General features: G+C 53.8%; 5 protein-coding genes across 5 annotated transcripts; 2 read left to right on the top strand and 3 right to left on the bottom strand.

Annotated features, from left to right (window-relative positions):
* Positions 1-574: 574 nt before the first annotated feature.
* BDZ83DRAFT_647026 (uncharacterized protein) lies at positions 575-4,484 on the top strand (the record flags this gene model as incomplete). The annotated part of the gene is made up of 2 exons (XM_060510033.1): positions 575-4,012; positions 4,071-4,484. 2 exons carry the CDS (start codon positions 575-577, stop codon positions 4,482-4,484), a joined length of 3,852 nt encoding a protein of 1,283 aa, XP_060370305.1.
* Positions 4,485-5,023: 539 nt separating this feature from the next.
* On the bottom strand, positions 5,024-6,877 carry BDZ83DRAFT_647027 (uncharacterized protein; the record flags this gene model as incomplete). The annotated part of the gene is made up of 2 exons (XM_060510034.1): positions 5,024-6,799; positions 6,857-6,877. 2 exons carry the CDS (start codon positions 6,875-6,877, stop codon positions 5,024-5,026), a joined length of 1,797 nt encoding a protein of 598 aa, XP_060370306.1.
* Positions 6,878-7,649: 772 nt separating this feature from the next.
* BDZ83DRAFT_399292 (uncharacterized protein) lies at positions 7,650-8,051 on the top strand. The gene has a single exon (XM_060502836.1). The coding sequence runs from the start codon at positions 7,726-7,728 to the stop codon at positions 7,960-7,962; it is 237 nt and encodes a 78-aa protein (XP_060370307.1). The 5' UTR covers positions 7,650-7,725; the 3' UTR covers positions 7,963-8,051.
* Positions 8,052-8,235: 184 nt separating this feature from the next.
* On the bottom strand, positions 8,236-9,855 carry BDZ83DRAFT_602082 (Sucraseferredoxin-like protein). The gene is made up of 2 exons (XM_060507146.1): positions 9,502-9,855; positions 8,236-9,241 (listed from the first exon to the last, which is right to left on the bottom strand). Exons 1-2 carry the CDS (start codon positions 9,685-9,687, stop codon positions 8,486-8,488), a joined length of 942 nt encoding a protein of 313 aa, XP_060370308.1. The 5' UTR covers positions 9,688-9,855; the 3' UTR covers positions 8,236-8,485.
* A 3,745-nt stretch (positions 9,856-13,600) lies between these two features.
* BDZ83DRAFT_782087 (fungal-specific transcription factor) lies at positions 13,601-16,940 on the bottom strand (the record flags this gene model as incomplete). Its single annotated transcript, XM_060515555.1, has 3 exons — positions 13,601-14,966; positions 15,173-15,754; positions 15,823-16,940. The coding sequence occupies 3 exons, from the start codon at positions 16,938-16,940 to the stop codon at positions 13,997-13,999; spliced, it is 2,670 nt and encodes an 889-aa protein (XP_060370309.1). The 3' UTR covers positions 13,601-13,996.
* Positions 16,941-21,657: the final 4,717 nt, after the last annotated feature.

Consider the following 21,657-nt stretch of genomic DNA (forward strand, 5'->3'; position numbering starts at 1 on the left):
CTGTGAGATGAACTGCTCCCCGCTAGAAGGAGGGACAGCCGCTGCCATGCCCACCACATCTAAAGGGCGTTTGCCCACGGCCCCGGGCGTGTTCGGGCAGCGAATTTACAGCGCACTAAAGGCCACGCGGCTGCCTCCGTCACTTAAAGTGCCCCCCGTGTCACCCCTGGAATACTTACGAAAACTGGATACTGCTCGGACAGCACCCGCCCAATGAGATCGGCTCAGCCTTTCCAGGCGACCTCATTCACGCCTCTAAGCCTCCAAGTCTCCAAGCCCTCTCTCGGCATGCTTGCGACAATGGTGTACTTGTCCTAAACACCACGACCCTTCGACGCTCAACCTGTTCATCGCAAAATCTCAGCACTACCGGCGTGACAGGACGATACAGCTTCCCGTTGCGTACACCTGAGCGCTCGCGCCAACCTCTTACCCTTTCCTACCGAAGCTATCCGATGCAGCTCTTCGAGCAACAGCACAGGCACTCTCGACCGAACTCTATCACGACTTCCCGCACTGCGGCATCTGCCTAGAAAATTGCTCTTTGCATATACCTCTCCCCAATGCGGGCGGGATGCCTTCTTCAACCTCCTATCGTTCCGCGGACCCGCCAGGCTCCCCAGGGAATGATTCCGATTCAGACCTCGATCTTGACATCCAGGAGCTCGACCCTGCCACAACCACAACCGATCGCACTCCTGGCCTCCTCCGACACGACCGCCAGACCACCGAACATCGATCGCCACGTATAGCACTGCGGAATCTACGCATGGGGGGCTCACGCCGAGCCGGACAAAAGGCCAGGGGATATGGCCAACTCGGCCAGGACCGTGATGGCACCAGCGAGGATGCTGAAGCACTTCTCGGCGGACCCGGAAGCTCCTCATCACGATACAGGGATGGTTCCGCTGGTGCAGGCTCCGACGATGACTCCCCTCTCCTACCCGGCGGCTCGCCTCCGAGGCGTCGATCCTTCGCCGGAGACAGATTCGAGCGACTCACCTCAAGCATAAGACTACCGAGCTTCATGTCGAACTCAGGGGCACAAGAACCGGATAAGGACGATGCCCAGGATCAAGATGAAGACGATCCATCGAGCGCCCGCCTCGTTGCCGTAGGGTCCTCCCAAGCGACAAGATTCCCACCGAACCTTATATCGAACGCCAAGTACACAGCTCTTACGTTCCTACCCGTCACTCTGTATAACGAGTTCTCCTTCTTCTTCAACATGTACTTCTTGCTCGTAGCTTTATCGCAAGCGATCCCTCAATTACGGATTGGTTACCTCACGACTTACGTGGCGCCTTTGGCATTTGTGCTCTTCATTACCATGGGAAAGGAGGCGTACGACGACATCGAAAGACGACGAAGAGACAATGAGGCCAACGCAGAAGCATATACGGTCTTATCATTCGATGAGCCGGGCCGTGGCATGGCTTCGGCACAACGGACCCACAAGAGGCTCAAGTCGGATTCTATGAGGAAGAAGGGCAAAAACTTGGCGGGCTTGAGAGACAGACTCTCGGATATTCAAGAGGAAGAGGAACGAGCTGAAGGAGAAGGGTCTATCGCCCAGCCATCCGCGTCTGTCCGTGAGGTCAGCCGTAAGTCGCGCGACCTTAAAGTTGGCGATGTTCTTGTTCTAGGCAAGGGTCAACGAGTTCCTGCCGACGTTGTGATTTTGAAATGCATCACATCGGAAACAACTACAGAGGCGCCAGTGATGGAGGTGATCGCGGAAGAAGAGTCGTTGCTAGTCGATGCCGAAGAGGATCAGTCGAAAGCGCCTCAGATTTCCGATGCCAAGGGGAAAGAACCTGAGAGCAACGACGCTAGCGGCGGTGCCGCTGGCGAAACGTTCATCCGAACTGATCAACTTGACGGAGAAACGGATTGGAAGTTGCGTCTGGCATCCCCCCTGACGCAAAACTTGACAACGGAGGAATTTGTTCGCCTACGGGTAACGGGAGGCAAGCCGGACAGAAAGGTCAACGAGTTCATTGGCACAGTCGAGCTACTACCCAGCAAACGTGATGCCCAAAGCCAGCAAGGAGCGCTCAATGGAGATGAGGGCAACTCGGCTCCTTTGTCGATAGACAACACGGCCTGGGCGAACACAGTCATCGCCTCGAACGCCACTACTCTTGCTGTCATCATGTACACGGGACCTCAGACGAGGTCAGCGCTGTCGACTGCGCCCTCGCGATCCAAGACCGGGCTCTTGGAGTACGAAATCAACTCGCTTACCAAGATTTTGTGCGCTTTAACTTTGGCGCTTTCCATCATCCTTGTGGCGCTGGAAGGTTTCGAAAACACCAAACAGAATGTTTGGTATATCAAGATTATGCGATTCCTCATTCTTTTCTCGACTATCGTGCCCATCAGTCTGCGCGTCAACCTCGACATGGGCAAGAGTGCTTACTCTTGGTTCATTCAAAGAGACCCTGGCATTGCTGGAGCTGTTGTACGGACGAGTACGATTCCGGAAGATCTGGGAAGAATTGAGTATCTTCTCAGTGACAAAACTGGCACACTGACCCAGAACGAGATGGAAATGAAGAAGATACATGTCGGCACAGTTTCCTATGCTAACGAGGCCATGGATGAAGTCACATCATACGTCAAGCAAGGATTCCACATTCAACCTACCACCGACCCTTCGTCGCATACCATGTTGATCACGCCTTCTTCGACATTTGCCAACGCATCAAACGTGGGTGCAACCCGCACAAGGAGAGAAATTGGCACTCGTGTCCGAGACGTGGTTCTCGCTCTGGCTCTGTGCCACAACGTGACGCCAACAACAGAGGAGGAAGACGGAAAGACCATCGTTTCTTACCAGGCTTCCTCCCCTGATGAGATTGCCATCGTTCGCTGGACTGAATCTGTCGGACTTCGCCTCGCCTATCGAGATCGCACCAGCATGATTCTCGAGTCGACGGAGAACGGCCGTGAGATTGTTCGCGTGCGTATTCTCGATGTCTTTCCCTTTACCTCAGAGGGTAAGCGCATGGGCATCATTGTTCAGTTTTTCGATCAGACTCAGTCGACGGTGCCGAACCTCGCCAACAGCGAAATCTGGTTCTATCAAAAGGGTGCTGATACAGTCATGAGCCCCATTGTGGCTGAGAACGACTGGCTTGACGAAGAAACCTCCAACATGGCTCGAGAGGGCCTGCGCACACTTGTGGTAGGCCGGAAGCGATTGTCTTACGAGCAGTATAAAGAGTTTACCAGCAGCTATCAAGCAGCTTCTTTGGCTATCGCTGGACGAGACGCCGGTATGCAACGTGTTGTGGCTCAATACCTTGAGCGCGATTTGGAGCTTCTCGGCGTCACTGGTGTGGAGGACAAGCTGCAAAAGGATGTCAAGCCATCTTTGGAGCTTTTGAGAAACGCAGGCATCAAGATCTGGATGTTGACTGGTGACAAGGTCGAAACAGCTCGATGCGTCGCCGTCAGCTCCAAGCTTGTCGCTCGTGGCCAGTACATCTACACAGTTTCTAAGCTTAAAAAGAAGGACAACGCGCAAGATCACCTCGATTTCCTTCGTGGCAAGACAGATTCTTGTCTTTTGATCGATGGCGAGAGTCTGGCTCTCTTCCTCACCCACTTCAGGATCGAATTCGTATCCGTGGCTGTGCAACTCCCGACAGTTGTTGCATGTCGATGCTCGCCCACGCAGAAAGCCGAAGTTGCCAAGCTGATTAGGGAGTACACTAAAAAGAGAGTCTGCTGTATTGGTGACGGAGGCAACGATGTTTCCATGATTCAAGCAGCAGACGTCGGTGTCGGTATTGTGGGCAAGGAAGGTCGTCAAGCTAGTTTGGCAGCAGACTTCTCGATCGAGCAGTTCTATCACCTGACTAAATTGCTGGTCTGGCACGGGCGCAACAGTTACAAGCGCAGTGCTAAGCTCGCTCAGTTTGTCATCCATCGAGGATTGATCATTGCGGTCTGCCAGACGATGTACAGTATTGCCATTAAGTTCGAGCCCGATGGTCTCTACAAGGTATGTTGACTTTTGATGATTGTACGTATGTATTTTGGTTGCTAATCTTTACTCGTAGGATTGGCTTCTCGTCGGATATTCTACCGTGTATACTGCATTCCCCGTTCTCTCCCTCGTCCTTGATAAGGATGTGGACGAAAACTTGGCCAACTTGTACCCGGAACTGTACAAAGAGCTCACTTCCGGCCGATCCCTGTCTTATCGTACCTTTTTCGTCTGGGTTGCTGTTTCGATCTATCAAGGCTGTACTATCCAAGGTCTGTCACAGCTTTTGACCGAAGTCGACGGGCCCAAAATGGTGGCGGTCTCGTACACCGTGCTAGTACTCAACGAGCTTCTCATGGTCGCCATCGAGATCACGACGTGGCACCCTGCCATGATCATCTCCATTGTTGGCACGTTTCTCATCTTCGTCGGCTCCGTGCCGTTCCTTGGTGGTTACTTTGATCTCCAATTCATCATCACTTTGTAAGTCTACTTGCATCCATGCTTCGTAAGAACTCCGTAGACTGACACGATGCAGGGGATTCATCTGGCGCGTCCTTGCCATCGCGGCGATATCTCTCATCCCACCCTATGCGGTGAAGCTCATCAGGAGGACGATGAAGCCGCCCTCGTATAGAAAAGTGCAGAGCACGTAGACACCAGTGTGTTTTGTTATCATTGTTGTTGTATGAGATCTTCTTTGTATCTATCTTCAAAGCTCTGTGTAAGGGCGTCTGGGATTGGTGTCAGCGAACGGATCCGCGGCCGTTCAAAGGGAACGGCCGCTGCGGTTTTTGCATTATTAGGCGGAGTTTGACGGGGAGGACCTGGGAAACTTTTCTTTCCCAACTTTGTACGGCATCATTTGGATGGAACTATCGACAGGCCCAAGAGAATTAGACAGCGTTATCAAAACTTGAGTTTATTGGGCAGTGTCCTGCTCCCCTTTCGCCTCGGGGTGTTTTACATGACTTCGCTTTATGGGATGATAGTACATGAACTCGCCACTCTAGGGAGTTGTTACTCCTACAACTTAAGAACAATCCAGTCCTTCAAGATATCCGGGTTCCGCCTCTGCATCGCGCCCAACATACCGCCCACAGGCCCTTGCAGCTGCCCGCCATCCCGCCACAGCTTGGCGCCCGCGTACGCTTGCACAAACCCCTCGGGCCCGGAAACCACAAACAGATTCTTGCCCCGCGGCGCGGCGTCGTCGGCGGAGCAAGCGCAGTCGTCCTGCTTGAAGAGGCTTCTCTTCCCAGCGTTGGGGGCGCCGTCGACCATGCCGATGTGCGCTGTCTGGGAGTGGAATTTGCAGCCTTCGACGGCGTGGGTCGGCGTCGTACCAGCAGAGGCGCTGGGGGAGGATTGGAGAGTGAGCGCCGCGGAGAGGTCTGCTTCGCGGACGGCGGTGCCTTCTTGGTCTATCACCACACGGACGTCGAGCTTGTCGCCGTATTTTACTTTGAGGGCGAGGAGGTCTCTGCTGATGGGCGAGGGGGCGGCGAGTGTATCTGCGGAGAGGAGGGCTTCGGCTTGGGGTCCGGGGGTGTTTCTGGTTGATGAGGAGAAGGGATTCCACCAGCTTCCCGACGAGGATGATGACGGCTTCACCTGTGGCGGCACGGTGTTGCCCTCGGCCAGCTGCTCCCGAATCTCATCGCGGCTCCTGACGGCCCAGAAGATGGTCATGGACGGTCCGTCCGGGAGCGGGAGGACGGCGTGCGCGGCTTGAAGTGCGCTGGCGATACCCGTTCCGCCTGCGAGGAACACGACGCGGTCGCCTCGTTTGCCTAGGCGGGAGCGGATGTCGAATTCGCCGTGTGGACCGCGGAGTTCGACTTTATCGCCCTTTGTTGCAATGCCATCTGACGATGAGGAAGAGGAAGAGGAAGAGGGGGGTGCTAGACGGCTTAGGTATGTCGAGACTTCGCCCCCTCGCACGGCACGAACGTAGAGGCGGAGAGTATCCTCGTCATACGAGGAGCCTGGGATGGGGGGCAGGGGCGTGTACTCCCTCGCGACCTGGATCTGGGGCTGCTTCACCTCCACGCACCAGAGGTCGAAGATGTCCCAGAGGGAGGACACGCTTGCGACGTTGCTGCTGTTTGACGGCGGTACCTTGAGGGTTAGGATGAAGGAGGTCGGGGAGACCTGCTCGCGGGCGACGACGTCAAAGGGGATGAACTTGCGGGCTGGGCCGAGGGCTGTTTGCTCGGCTGGGTCGTTGGATTGGGGGGTGGAGGGGAAGAGCCATTGGGCGTCCCATGCTATGCCGCCTACTGCGAGGAGGAGGAAGACGGGGAGGTAGCGGGGGCTTATGAAGGTTCTGGCCCTGCGTTTGGGGGGACGATGGGGTTGAGGGGCGGTGGGTGAAGGTGTCGTGGATTTGAGGCGGTGGTGACGCGTTGTTGTTGAGGATGAGAGTGCAGATGGTGATGTTGGTGTCGTTCGCCGGTTCGCCCAGGCTGAAAAATGGCGTGATGGTTGTGTTAGATGCAATGAAGTTGTTGCCGGTGTCGTTGACCGGGATGCAGCTGCGGCGGCCGGAGTGGCACGGAGCTGAGGTCGGATGTGAGTGAGTGAGCGCCCGGCGATCGGCCGGAGAGCCGCACCGGCTGCAGAGACGAATGCAGAGGCCCCCATCACTTTCTCGGCACCACCTGATCCGATTTGAAGTAGAGCCTTTCTGAATAGACTGGCGCGTAGCTTCTCCAGTAATCTCTTTCGAAATGACGTGCAGTGGATAGTGAGGAAAGTCGATGATGAAAGCTCCGAGTGGGCTAGTTCCGCTGGGCGAAACTGAGATGCGCACGGTCACGTGAGACCCTTGTTTGACTGTGGTCAAGAAACACTTACACATCCGGGATCAATGAACATATTTGTTCGATATTGTTTCGAAGTCGTCAATACTTGATTGAATGGAAATCTGGGTTCAGGCAGTTTTGGGTATAGTAAGGTATAGTAAGGTATACTACTTTGTCGTCGGGTTTTATGGGGCGGTGGGATAAATCCTATCTGAATGTGACTCGAATCAGAAATCGCATTAGATTCCTCAAGATAAGGGATACTTAACTATGCAGCACCCGGAATCTAGTTGCACATAATCTGCTACTCAGAAGAGGGGGGAAATATGCACAGATTCCATATGGCTTCTCTATTCTCAAGCTTCAAGGCATATAAGTTGGTATGTTGGCAACATTCAGAAGGATCTCTCTTCTGTCCCTGGTCAGCTTATGGGGGTGTTATTTCCTTGGGATAACACTGTCCTAGATACTTTGGATCAATCTCCAGTCCACAGCAGCTTTCTATCATCTACTGAGAATGTGCTACCTGAAATCAGGCTCTCATACTGCTGCCTGTAGGTGTAAGTGATCTCGTGACTTCACACACTGGATCTCGAATTCCAGCTCAGCCATGCTCTCAGATCACGCAAGTAGAGCACAAAAATCCGTCTGTAAACGAAGATGGCCGACTATCCGTTGTCCATCGGCCTGGTGAACCTTGGACCCGGACTACTGATTGATGGCGTTTGTGATGTGCGAAAGTTTGCAACTCTACTACAGGGCTTAAGCAGAGATCCGTAAACTCAACTTCAAAAGTTTCGCTTCTCACTTCTCGGTAGTTGAAGACCTTCTATACTCACGAATACGTGCGCAGGGACGAGCACCGTAAGGGGAAGGTGAAGGTGGTTCTGAAAAGTTGCAGTTTAGATAAAGAGTCTTGACATGTTTTCACAGCCTTGGTCATTGTGTTTCTTGATATTCTTTTGTGACTTTTTCCCATTGAAGCGTATCGTAGTAGGATTTCGACGTTTTTGTTCGTGTCGGCATCTTCTTTCTCAACGCCAGGGCCCTGAACTGACATTCCCCAAAGGCTGGCTGCGGGCTGATTGTACTCTTAAGCAAGTCAAAGCTCACTATGGGCTCGAAAGTTTATTGTCGTCATTAGTTCAAGCCAATTGAACGATCTCACATCACTCTTGACGGCCTCACATCACCCAGAACGGTCTCATATCACTCCTCACGGCGTTACCGAAGAATATGTACTCACGAATACGTTCGGAGACACCAGTGCCGTAGCGTGAAGGACGCCTCGATCTTGCTCGATAGCGGCCACCGACCTTGGGCTCAAGAAATGGCACTAAGTAGAACGGCCTCTCTGCCCTGGAGTGCAAGAAAATGCGACTTCCTCTACCTTAATGAGGCCAGACAACTAGCTTTGTGCGAAGGTATGGAGGAGGGGCCGAGAACCCTGGTTATATAGCATTTGGGTATCTCGTAGGCGGTCTTTTGTGGGGATGAAAACGTTTCTACCCCTGGAGTCTCATGCGAATCTAGAGAGTCTGCATCTGGGATACTGAAATCTCTACCAAGTCTGAGAATGTCAGACCACCTTGGGTCATCGTGGAGATGTCCAACACTCTATGTTATGATACAAGCCACTCTTACACTCAGCCAGCTTCACTACACAAATACGTCCACCCTATCAGAGTCTAACGATCTTTCTATCCTCATCAATACCACCCCGGAACATGTCAGCAACAACTCGGCCCCCGAGAACCGTCTCGTTAACGATACCCTCAACGTGCTTCGGCTCAACCCGACCATACCAGATCCCCTTCCCAGCGAGAGGATGCTTCTCCCCATCCGCCATAAGCTGCCCCGGGGGGATATAGATGATGATGTTCCCCGCAAACTTGTGCCCGCCAATATGGCTAATCAACCCAACCCTCGCCGACATCTTCTGATACCTCCTCTCACCACCGTCGCCCTCACCCTCAGACACCTCAGGCGCCGCAATCCTCCCAGTCTCCTCGCCACTCTCATCAACCACAACAGGCCCCCTCAAAACACCAACCCCAACCCCCTCAAACCTCCTCTCAAACTCATCCCTCAACACGGGCCCCATGACGCCGCACCGCATATCCCGCCCGCCATGCCCGCAAATCAGAACCAGCACCTCCTCCACGTCCCGGACCCCGTACAGCAGCGACCGGTAGGCGTCCTTGCGCGTCAGCCGGTCCCGGTGGACGGGCGACAGGCTCCCGTCGTGCATCTTGTGCAGCTTCTCCGGGAGCAGGTAGCCCTTTGCGAGCGCCTGGACGCTGTCGAAGCTGACGCGCGGTAGGAAGGGCACGTACTTGAAGCTCGGGAGGAGGTAGGCGCTCGTGGTCTGCAGCTCGCTCCGTTTGGGCACGGAGGAGGGGAAGGAGGCGTTTAGGGTTGAGATGTTGTGCCAGGGCTGTTGGTTTGGCGGGAGGTTTCACTTACCGTCAGCCCATGGTGTTCTCATACAAATCGCATGTAAATGTTCACAACAGAGGTAAGGAGGAATTTGTGTAGCAACGTGACACATGACTACTGATGCTCCAGACTATGCTGGGCCTCAGAAAATTACTACTTAGTAGGCACGTACACTCGTCCATGCCATCCGAAGCTGAACTGCTCCATAGGGAAAAGAAGAATAAGAACAATGAGAAGATCGCCGTGAGAAAAACTTACATCGCTATACTCCCCCCCGCGGCCAAACAACTCCTTCAAATCCGCCGCGAGGTTATCCCCGCTGTTCTCCTCCTCGATCCTCGACACCCAGTCGTCCTGCCCCGTGCACACGAGCACCTGCTCGGCATACCCCGAGACGACGCCGTTGAGCGGGCTCTTGAAGTCAATGTCCAAGCCCTCGGGCATCGCCGGCGTCGCGGCGCACTCGCACGTCGGCGACGGACATGTCGGTACGAGCTCGAACGGCGGGGGCGGCGCCGATGGTCTGCTTGCCTGCGGTCTCGATTTTGACTTTGGCGAGGATGATGGCGATGCCGAGGACGACCAGAAGCTCACGCTCGTGGTGAAGGGGCGCTGCTGCTGCTGCTGCTGCTGCCGCTGCCGCGTCGGCAACGATGACGTTGATGACGACACTGACGGGGATGAGATGATCGCCGCGCGATGTCCTCGCGTGAGACGCGGTGCGGCTCTTGCTATCGAATGCATCATGTCCCGTTGGATATGCGATTAATGGATACGTCTCTTCGCCAATGTAATGCCAAGTGTGTCCTCTTCACTATACCGGGATTCAAACGAGATGCCGGGCGTGCGTGTACCAGAAGGGGGTGAGTGGCGTCGCAACACTTCACTCAGACACAGAGCCGCGATCGACGTCACCAATCAACCGTAGGGGGAAAAAAAAACAAAAAAAACGGGTCTATTATCATCAAAAGGTACTCCCGTACGATGAACAATACGACAAGTTTCCGCGGGATCGTAAAATAGGTTGCTCCAGTGAGTGAGGGAGTGCGAACTTCGCAAGATGAGTCGCAGATTGGTAATTGGCAATTGCAGACAGGTATCCATATCTCCCTCGGTAGTTGGTCACTCACAAGAGTGTCAAGGCCCCCTGCCTGCGCCGCCCCCACCCCCTCTCCTCGGCGCTCGCTGCGGACCTTGGCCCCGGCGCCGAGCGGGAGTGAGAGAGAGAGAGAGAGAGGCCGGGACACCTCGAAAAGGCTACCCGAAAACCCCGGCGGGGAATTTTTTCTGTGGCGCCCACGCAGCGATGCGATTCATGCGGCTGTCTGATCAGTTCTCTTGTTGGTGAGCTTCTATGTAGGAGTAGTAATGTTAGGTAATCCCTCATTTCTCACTGGCGCGGCCGATAGCCGGCGGGGAGAAGGAGAGTCCACCGTCGTCTGTAAGTTCCCACGGTTCCCCCAATGTTATCCTGCTTCTTGAGACGGGTATCGCCGGCCGGCTGGTACCTGTAAAGTTATGTCCGCCTGACGTATCCTCTCATTCCGCTGCGGACCCAACTTATACTGTTCCACGATACTACATATCTCCCGCTGTCGTATGCGGCTTTGCACGTGAAAGCAAATTTCCGCATCCGAACCCCGTCTGCCCGTCTCCAAGGGGGGGGGTGTACACCGTAGTCCCCTTCGCGATGCCGGGGGAGAGGGTGTGGTAAGCAAAACGCAACCAGGGAGTTCATCCGCCTCGGAGCCGAATTTCGGATTACACCATAAACCTCTATCAATAAGTACTTCGTACCGTGCTAAAAGGACCGAACATGGGACAGCAAGTTCGGGCGGGAAACCGATTGAGTGAACGACCAACGAGTAGCGCACGGGCAGAAAATGGTAGCTTTCCGGGTTCTAATATCCTGTACTCCATATAGCGTGCGCGCGCGGGAAACCCTCATCCCTGGCTGAATCCATGAACCTATTTGATTGTCTATCCGCCCATATTCAGGGATTCCACGATTCCACGACCGGGGCGTGGCAATGCGGGAGACCGGACAGACAGAACGCAGAGAAATGGGCAAACACGGCCTCATTGTGAAAAGAGCTGGTTGGATAGTGAACAACAGAGCCTCCCTCCTCCGTCACTCCAGCGCACATTTATCCGGCATTTCCATTCAGGTCCGGAATTAGGCTGGGGCTGGGGCTGGGGCTGGACCTGGACTGAACTCTTGTTAAACGACGGGATACCGAAGAACAAATCGCATTTCTCTCTCAAAATCTCAATCTCATCTCGATTTCACCAACCATTACCAGCTACAACGACCGGGTATGGCTCCCGGAGTGAATGCACACCTCACCCGACTGGAGCGCAACCGTTCAAGAGGACTTCATCCGAGCACCTAGACTGGGAAATAGTAAATACTAGCTAGTAAAAGCCTCGGCGCACAGTGTGAAGCGGAAGAAGGCCGATGAATGTTCGTCCAGTCCACGGCCCGGACGTCAACGGCATCTAATCAAGGGTGCCGCAAAAGCTTGGCGATCGCGACACAAGGACCGGAGAATTCGCAATCAACCTATTGATAGATAGCTCACAGAAGGAATGACGCGCCCACTAAAGTACATAGCATACGAATATAGATAAGATCCGTATCCGTTCACTACCTACGGAGTAAATAACAGCGGATTATCCGTAGTTGAGTGAGAGACTTCAGATCCGGTTATTCCCATCCCCCGTGTCCGTGTCTGACTTGACTCTGGCACCTCTGCACATCATGGCCCAAGCTTCCGAGACCATGTCTTGAAAAACCGGCAGGCAGGCATGGAAGGAGTGGGGGACTGAGACATGGGAAATCGAAAGGGCAAGACATAAACTAGTATACCAGAACCGGGCGAAATCAAATCAGTGTGAAGCTCTTTTCGGGAAGCGGGAGTTTAAGGTAGGGAGCGACCAACTGAGCAAGAAAGGGTGGAATGTGTATTGTGGTCCGTGGATGACATGGCCCACTGGGATCATGAAATAAATGGATGGGATGGGATGGGATGGGGGGCTAGGAACTTGGAAGAGATGATCGGATGGGGGAACAGCACACACACCCTTTCCAAAAGCCGCTTTTCTCTCTCCCCCCCTCCTAATTACCATCCCTCATCTTCCTGTCTGTGAAGATGTCCTTCGTATGGACAGAAAAGGGGTATGGATACCGTTGACCTTGCAAAGACCCTCGACGACTTTCGTCTTCCGCGCCTATCCAAGCCCTCCGCGTACCGTGCCCATGCAGAACAATCAACACAGCAACAATTACAAGTACAGGGGTTTCTAGAAAGCAAAGATGCAAAAAAGATGAGATGAAAAAAAATTGCAGAAAAGTAACCGATCCCTCCCCCAAGATCCAGCAGGCTAAAAAGCCAAGGGTGCGGGAAGACAAGAAGAAGAAGAAAAGAAAAGGGGGAAGAGGGGTTAGGTATCGGCGATTGAGACTTTGGGTTATTTGGAACTTTTTTGTTCCTTCTCTTCTTCCTATTTCTCTCTAGCAGAATCTGCACATCTGCAGAGTTGTATTTACCGAGACGAGACCAACAGTGAGGGGGGGAGAAGGAAAGAAAAAAAAAAGAGAGACACCGCATTGCATTGCATGTCGTATCTGTTTTCGTGCAGCACCGCGAGATTAGGCTCTCCACTGAGGGATGCCGAGGGGCAACAACTCGTCTTTGCTCCAGAATCTGCGTGGTAAGCCCAGGTTTTCCTGCACCTCAGCAGGAGCTGATGGTGGTCTCCACGACCGGTGTGTGGTGCCGCCTCACCGGTCCGACAACCCGATTCAGGTCGTCGTTGGTTCGCTTGCTGCATTCCGTTCCAACGACTTTTTGTTCGCCAAGACTTAGCTCAGGTTATCCGTAGGCAGGATCAAACTAGACAAGGTTCAGTTGAATGCGCAAGTGAAGGTTGATCGAGGTTACAGAGAGAAAAAACTCGCGAGAGAGTTGTGGCAAAAAAACAACAACGAAAAAGGACCGCCGTCGTTAACCTTAGCCTCCCCCCCCCCCCGGTCGTATTTCCTCTCTCTTTTCTGACCCTACCCGTATGATGTATCGGCTTAGACCGCCCTCTTTCTCAGCCCCAGCTCCTGTCTACCGCTGATCATGGTCAAGTACCTGAAGTAGAGTTGCATCCCGGGATTTAGACGCACCGTTGAGAAGCCGAGCCGACACATACCGCATGCCGCCTTCCGCATGCCAATCATGCGACTGACCTGAGACATGCAGACCGATCCCTCCCCCATCCTGTAGTGTTCACGGTACAAAGGGATGACTTAGGGCGGAATCAGATGGAGACTGTGTGCGTGCGTACTGCAAAGTATGTGTGTGTGTGGTTCAACCAAAGTGCTTGGGTGGTGTATTCTCATCGCCCCTCCTTCGTCTACACACTGTACTTACCATGTTTAATGTTGCCGAGGGTGTCCTTCATAGGCTGCCTGCCAAGATACCCTCAACCACATGAAGCACACATCCTGTTCCTCTTCTCAGCTGCGCTCGGCCGTTGTGTTGTTTTCCTGGATTGGTATCCTCATGTACAGGGTATATAATGTTACATAGATGAACGAGAGCAAACTGTCTGCCTAAACAGCCAGGTGTTGTCTCTCCGATCTCGTGTAAAAAGCAGAAAGAAATAGCCAATTGTCCAAATGCGCCCTCCAACTCCCTGAAATGCAATGCAGATGTGAAAATGATAAAAACAATGACACCATGGTTGCGGAAGTGTATGTCTTTTAACCCCGCGTGTATACAATGTCCACGATAGGCCAATATGTCGTGTCCATTGGACCCTTCATTTGCCAACATTTGTCCTCATTCTCGTTGGCGAGCACCCTGCCGCCAATGGCTGATGCTGCTCCGGGCTGAAGATCTCGCAGAATACGTAAAATGTCCTGTCGATGTTCCAGTGCGGCCCAATGAACGCGTGCCTCATTCCAAACCATACTTGCGGCTTCGACTATAGCGCTTGCAACAGCCAATTGTTCCAAAAGCACAGGAAGCTCTGATAACAAACCCTCCGCAGTGAGAACGTCGGCAGCCTCCAATATCGCATGGCTCATGAATGGAGGCGGCGCGCTCAGTGGGGTTCGCCGAGCTTGAAGGAGTGCTTCCAACACGCCCGTGATCTGCAGTACTTGTTTAGCTTCCTCTTGGATCCTCGAGAGATATTGCATTCGTGTCGCTGCCGATATTCGGCCCGAGGCGTACGAGTGCCGGTGGACCTTTACGAGACCGTGGTGGAACAGAAGATGAATCGTAAGGAATGTGCTGAGGGTTCCAGCCTGAGCAGCCAGGTCCATATTGGTTGGACTGTAGGTAAACTGTCCAGGAAGCGATTCACGCCAGCTGAGTAGCCTCTTCACAGAGCTATCAACAAGTACTGCTGGTTCTCCATCCGAGGGCAGGCCGTGTTCATTCCTGTAGACGCTAGACATGATGTCTCCCCAGACACCCACCAGCTGGATGAGATGTGCTGTTAAGGCTAAACGTTGATCCGCCATTTTGGACCAAGTCGAAGCGAGTGCCGGAAAGAAGGGTGCCTGAGAAGCCCGTTGACTTTGAAAGACATCCGATTCGCATGGTAACCGGATGAATATGTCTAAAGGAGTAAGACTGCCAAGGCGGTCGGGGAACATGCCGTTGAGTCGCTCTAGCACAAAACATGCCCAGTATGTCCGCCTCCGGCTCTCAGCAAAGCCTTCCCTATCCAAGCCGTATGGATTAGTTTTCTGGCGAGCGTCGATCGACGTGTTGAATTCTAGGTTGAGCTGAAGGAAGTGGCTGTCGAGATGGCCGCACTGATCAAATCGTTTGCTTCGCTGGCTCTGGACGTGGATATGTAATAGACCGCCAGGAGTAGTCGAGTTTGCGCAAGCTGGAGGCTGGGTGTAAGCTGTTGCTGCGCGTACCGTGCGACCTGAGCGTATTCGGAGGCGATTGTTCTTGGTCCACCTGACAAGGTGACCCCGACGGCGAGGATGCTATAGGTGAGCATCAGGTCTTCTGGAGACTTTGTGTAAGCATTACCAGTCAACCAGGATTTAAACGGTGTCTCGGGCAAGAAACAAAGGGCCATGGTGCTGACCGTGTGTACGAAGAAGGAGGAGATTACGGTGCTAACTGACTGCGGGTGGGAAACATACGGGTCTGATTGCCATGCTCGGTGAAGCACGTCCTCGTGGATCCGAGGGAGCTCAATCGGCTGGCGGTGTTGCCAGGCGTTGACCTTTGCCGTCTCTGGCGTCCGGCTCATCAAGGCGGAAGAGTCGCTCGGCATCGAGGGGTACGAGTCAAAACCGAGGCGCATCCTCTTATGAGGCATTGAAGGCTCCGGGCTGGGCTGACGGTACGTGGTTCGAGGAGAAACTGACGCGCTGGAGTTGCTGCCAGGGCGGTGCATGTCGTTCGAGTTGGCCGAGCCTCCCAGGCGTCTCAAGTCCTCTGGTTCAGCAGGAGGCGTGGATGGGGAGGTGTTGTGGCCACCTCGCGGTCTGTAAAAGCCATCTCCATGTTAGTAAAGTAATGGGAAGATGGCGAGCTGCTTGTCGAAACCACTCACGCGTTCTTGAACTTGCAGATCCTGCCAAATTTCTCGCATTGGACGCAGCGAGGATAGTCCGGGTCGCACTTGATTTTCTTTTCCCTGCAGGTAACACACGCAATCGCCAGTCTCTTTCTTGGCTTTCCTGCCTTTGTCACACCCCAGTGAGCGTTGACTGCCTCGCCATCAATGACCGTCTTGCAGTGACTTCCATCGTCGTAGAAATAACACATCCCTTCACCCGGCACTTCGGCAGCACGAACGAATCGTGGGAGAAAGTGGCTTCCCGTCCATATCTTCGGACCAAGACCATCTTTAGATGGGATCCCTTCCGAGGTCGTCGTACTGGCAGAGGCCGATGCCTGCAAGAGACCAGGTCCAGAAGGGGAGCGCTGATCCCGGTAGGAAGAGCCAGAGTCTTTGTTGCTTGAATATTGATAGGACATCCTGTCATGTGAAGCCCGCAGTGGAGGCTGGTTCTCTCTGGATACCAGGGCGTACTCGTGCTTTCCAGCGTCATGATGCATCGACCACTTGCTGCTCAACCCGACGTCAGATCTCGACTCTGGACGCATGTGTTCGGACTCGCGGTATCTCGGTGATCCAGGGCCGGAGAAGGAACGGGACAAGCCATGCAAGGCCTGCCTCTCGTGGTCATATCTGGCATCGTAGGTACTCCTCGGCTGGGACATCGTTGGAGAGCTTTCCTGAGGCGGGAAGTACGATGTGGCATAAGAGCGATCATTGTGAGGTTGCGGCATACGCGGGCGATCCAAGGGAGACGTCGCCGGGTAAGGGGCCGGTCGCTCGGCCAGCGGAGAATGCAACGGCCGGAGTGGTGGAGGAGGTCCAAAGAGACTGCTCAGTGATGGCAGTTGCTGACGAGGAGCGCCTTGTGTCAAATCCTTACGGGACGAACCGCCTTCAGCACCTTTGCCGGCAGTCGACACATCGGCCGCCGAGCCATGATCGTAGTTGGACATGGGAGGGGATATGGGACCAAACCTGGTGTCCCAGAGCTTTTCGGCAGGAGGAGATGGCCTGGAGGAGTAAGATGATGATGATGGGCTAACCAGCCCGGGCGGAGAGTCTGGGGCGGCCAAACGGGGATGAGGTTCCAGAGCTAGAATACCCATTGAGAAGGCGAATTGATGCCGTAGATGGGAGGGCCGTTTGGCATTGGCGACCTTGAGCACCTCAGGATGCAGTTGAGTCGAAGTCCACGGCCTCAACAGGCAAACAGCAAAGCCGGGAGAAGGCACGGGCAGGTTATATTGCTCAGGTCAAGATTCAAGCTAACGAAACCGGGCTGGCACACAGCTGGTATTAAGGTTTTATGCCACGTCCGGGGTGGCTTGAGAGAGAGAGAGAGAGAGAGAGAGGAGTCCAATAACCGAAAGGTCGTTAAAGATGTTCGTATAGGAATGCGGAGTGTCGGTGATAGGACGAGATCGATGAGACGGTTGATTTGAGAAGTGCTTCACGTCTCTCGTCGGCAACGGTATCCGATGAAAGTTGGACGTGGTTGACTGGTCGTTCAAGGAGAGACAAGTAGGACGGAAGGAGGTAGAAGAGCGAGTGAGGGTAGGATATAATGGAGTGATGGAGTCGGGTGGCTTTTTGAGCAGCAGGGCAGGCGCGGAGAGCGCCTCCAGGTATGCACATCCTATCCACCCAAATGTATATACGTTCACGGGAGCTGTTGCCCAGTTGCCCCCCTTCGGCGACACTCATCCTAACGAGCTGCGAGTGAGATAGACCGAGGGGCCCAAAGGAGACACTAAGGAACAGGACCAACAGCTTGGATTGGCTTGGCTCGTTAGATTGGGGAAGGGAGCCGGAAGGGGCACCGATAGAGTGCTGCAAGTGTACACGACGGGTAGGAAGTACCGTTCGTTCTAGGCGCACACACGTGCGGTGCATCTTCCCTGACCCTTGCCCGTGTCTCCGCCATCTTTTCGGCTTGGCTAGGATCATGGATGGGGGGTTAAAAGCCAAGCTAATTCGACTTAGCGTCTCGTCGGCACCGACGGCATGGCGTGGGACAGTGTTCTCGTCGACGGTTGCGAGAGGGAAGACAAGTCTCTCTTTCTCCTCTCCATCTCCATCGCTCCAGACCATGTACTTTGTAGCGTATCCATATCTAGGTACACCACAGTGTAGAGCACGTAGCTCGTAGGGAGACACAGCTCGCATTCCATCATGGCATTAGTCTGACGGATAGGGCCTGTACCCAGCGTTGCAGCGCAATAGGGAACAGCGATGGTAAATTGGGGCAGTTGGGTCAAGTTATGCTCGATGAGGGAATCCTAGCTGCATGTTTACCAGGGTCCAGGAGAGAGAGTGGATGATGGGGGGTGAGGTGCAGCAGAGGGGTGACATGGAAAACAGAGGGATGACATGGGAAGCAGAGAAGAAAGAAGCCGTGAAGGGAGAGCTCCCGGTAGACGCTCTTGGAGGGCTGGTCAGGGATGATTGAGAGGTGGTAGGGGTTTTTTTCCTTCTTTGCCTTGGGGATCCTTGAAAGCCGGGGGGGAGGGGGGAACGGGAAGGATAAGACGGGGGAGGCAGCGAAGGCGACAACGTGCGAGGCTTGGTCAAGTTCTGACGAGGGTCCAAATTCTGGCAACGACGTAACAGAGAGTACAATACCTTGTACTGGGATGAGGGCACGAATCCTTCAAGCACCAGTGTCTAGATGGACCAAACGAAAAGAAGTGATAGACCTCGGAGCGGAAAGAAGAAGTTCAGGACTCCCTTGAGCATCTTGGTTTTTCGAATGTCCTGAATCGCCTCTGCTCATATGTTACTGGTACATGTAGTGGCAAAAGACACGTGAAGCTCGACAAAGTTGCCAGTCTATGGGTATTGGCTAAACCGGGGCCGATGCACTGCAGCGGCGGCGGCGAGCGCTTCGTGTCATTCTTCGTTGTTTTGCTTGTTGGACGTCTGAAGGATGCACGATGAGGGTCAATATTCCCTGGCAGTGACCCACCCAGGATGAGCCCAGATGGCGGCATGGACGTAACGAGATAGGCTCGGACTGCCGGGCGAGAAAAGGAAATAACGAGAACGGTGTGTCGGTTGTTGGTTCATTCCAAGAGAGGTGGTTGTGGATCTCCGCGCGGGGTTTGGTCTTTAAGAGATACCCATCACATCAATCCTGAGATTGTGAAAATGACGAAGAGGTAAAGTAGCTATGGAGCTGAGTTGGCCACGTTTGTCAATGCACATAAAGTATGTTCGCGTTGTTCATAGGTACGGATATTCGTAGGTATAAAGTATGATTGATGATTGTCCGGTAGACTTTGGATGAACGCTGAGGGAATCGGCCCAATCCCAGCTCAGATATAGTGTGTTGGGGAGTTAGGTTTACTCAAACGCTGTGCAGTTTGTGCATCGGATAGAGTTGCTGGCCCGCCGGCCTTCGTCTTTTCTCGAGTTGAAACCTCACTGGGCCAGCAACCGCAATGAAGCAATGAGTGGACTGGTGAGAACTGAGAAGGAGGAAAAGGTACTTGGCCATCCGGCGTGGGAGCCAGTGGCGCAAAAGTACCTACCTGCCTGTCTTGGGAGGGACTAAAGTAGTTCTTACAACGTCCTTGCGGGCTCCATGACGACAAGGTTGGATCCCCTGCAGCGATAGCAGAGGCTAATAAGACGAGTCCGGCATGTCTTCATTAGGTGGATCCCATCCCCCTGGGTACACTGTGACGGTACGGGGGCTGCGAAGATCTGGACCGGACCTGAGTTGGCCTGCAGCCGGCAGCGCAGCGTGCAGGGAGGGCAGAGAGGAGCCCAGTTTGGCGTGATAATGGAGCTCAAGAGAAGGAATTTCGCACCGAGGCTTGCCGAACCATGCACAAAATCTGCACATGTATCGTGTTTTGAAGTGCTGTAATACACGACATCAATCATGCATCTTCAGTCGGATTCTTCTTCTTCGTGTTTATGTGTCATCGTATGATCTGAGGGGCCGTTGCCAATTTGCAAACCCATAGATCTTCTCTTAATTTCGACTTCGTGAAAACATCCAAGGCGCATATCTCGGAGTAGCGCTAGAGGAAGGATGGAGAGTAACAACCATATGACTGGCCAGGCGCAGAGATAGGTATCTAGCAATCAGACAAAGACTTTGGCCAAGATCATTACCTGCTGACAAAACTCTCGTCTTGGCGGCGGATTTGGCAGCCTCTCAGAGTCTTGGATTGACGATCAACTGGCAAGACGAGACAAGACTAGACAGACCAAGAACGAGATGTGGTTTTCAGGCTCGGTAACAGCCCGCCAGCCAGCCGTCAATGGCAGTAGCATCAACGCTAACAAACAGGGGAAAAAGAGAGGCAGGCTAGAGCCAGTCGCTGGTCTTTGTCGGTCGTGTGTCGTAACGAAAATCATTAGTGATGGCGCCGCTGGCCCGCTTCAGTGCTTAGCGTCCATGTCCATCCATCCTTGTGGTTGGGGACGGACAGGTGGCCCCCCATTCGTTCTTGATGTCGGTAGCTGAGAGTTTTCCGTGGATCCGAGTCCGACTTGCCTGCCCGTCCGTTGTTAGGTCCTCCGTCACTGGGACCGGCCGAAGGTCTTGACCTCTGCAGCTTTGCAGCTGTAAACGAGGTGCCATAGGAGCTTTATTTCCCCCCTTTTTCATAGTGGCAAGATATAGCATGTATCCGTAGTTGAGAAATCCTTGAGAGGAACTTTTGGTGTCTGCAATGTCGAGCACGAGGCGAGGGAAGATCTTGGCTAGGGTGATGGTGGAAAGCCGCCTGTCAGCAAGACAGAAGGCCGCCACCAGGCCCAGGGCATTCCATCCCATCTGGGACCCTCATCTCGGCGGCGTCGGCGGATTCTGCGACTACATGTGGCGGCACTGAGGTATGTACGGAGTAGGTATTCGTAGACAGCGCCAACCAAATATAGTGCGTGTTGACAGTTGGACAGCACGAGGTTGGCATAGTTGGCAGATGTGGTTATGCTTCAAAAGAGTCGCAACGGACCGCTCGACGCCGCAGTTACTCTGGGGTTGCGTTGCATTGAAGAGTCGGACGACGGAGTACTTTTGGATAATTAGAAATGATGTGCAGGGAAAATGCTGCTTAATAACGCAAGTGTCGCCAACGTGCACCAACGCAACCCAGTTTTCCCTGGATGAAAAGTCCCTCGGTTTCCAGGCTGAGACAGGCGATGGTTTGTCGTTGATGAGGCACCGCACCCGGATCCGAAACGGACGAGAGGGAGAGGGAGAGGTAGAGGTAGAGCCCAGAGAGAGAGAAGTAGTGAGGTACCTCTGTACCTATCAGATACCTACGGGTGAGAGAGAGAATGTGTTTTCTGGAGTGGCGCGGCGCGGAGCGAAGAGGACATGGGCGACCAGCCTTCAGGTAGGTAGGCACTTGATGCTTGAGTAGCGTGCTCGCCCTACGCAGAGTACCTGACAGATAATCAGGACTGCCAAGACCCGGATGGGTTCTCTTGTCATGTTTGGCTCGGTGAGGATGGTGGGAATGACTGTGCACTCGGAGAGAAGCTGAGTGTCAACGGTGAGGTGTGAAGGAAACAGATGCATCTACAAAGTACGAAGTAATTCCATAGTACAAAGGTACCTTACCTTCCGCAGTCAACCACCTAGGTATGAGATGGATGGTGCAAGATACGTACCGAGCGGTACCAAGCGACGAGACATCTAAGCGAGCTACCACCCAAGGAAGCCTAGGGGCGGGTGTCTCCTCGACGGGGAAGGTGGAAAGGCAACCCCTTTTCCTCTTGCACAGGGAGTCTCCGCGTGCAATTTTCTCTCTCTTCCCCAGGCCATCACACCAAGGTAAGGATAGACTCGATTCAACCTTCAGG

This window comes from Colletotrichum acutatum, assembly GCF_030867785.1.
Source record: "Colletotrichum acutatum strain CBS 112980 chromosome Unknown BDZ83scaffold_7, whole genome shotgun sequence".
NCBI lineage: Eukaryota > Fungi > Ascomycota > Sordariomycetes > Glomerellales > Glomerellaceae > Colletotrichum > Colletotrichum acutatum.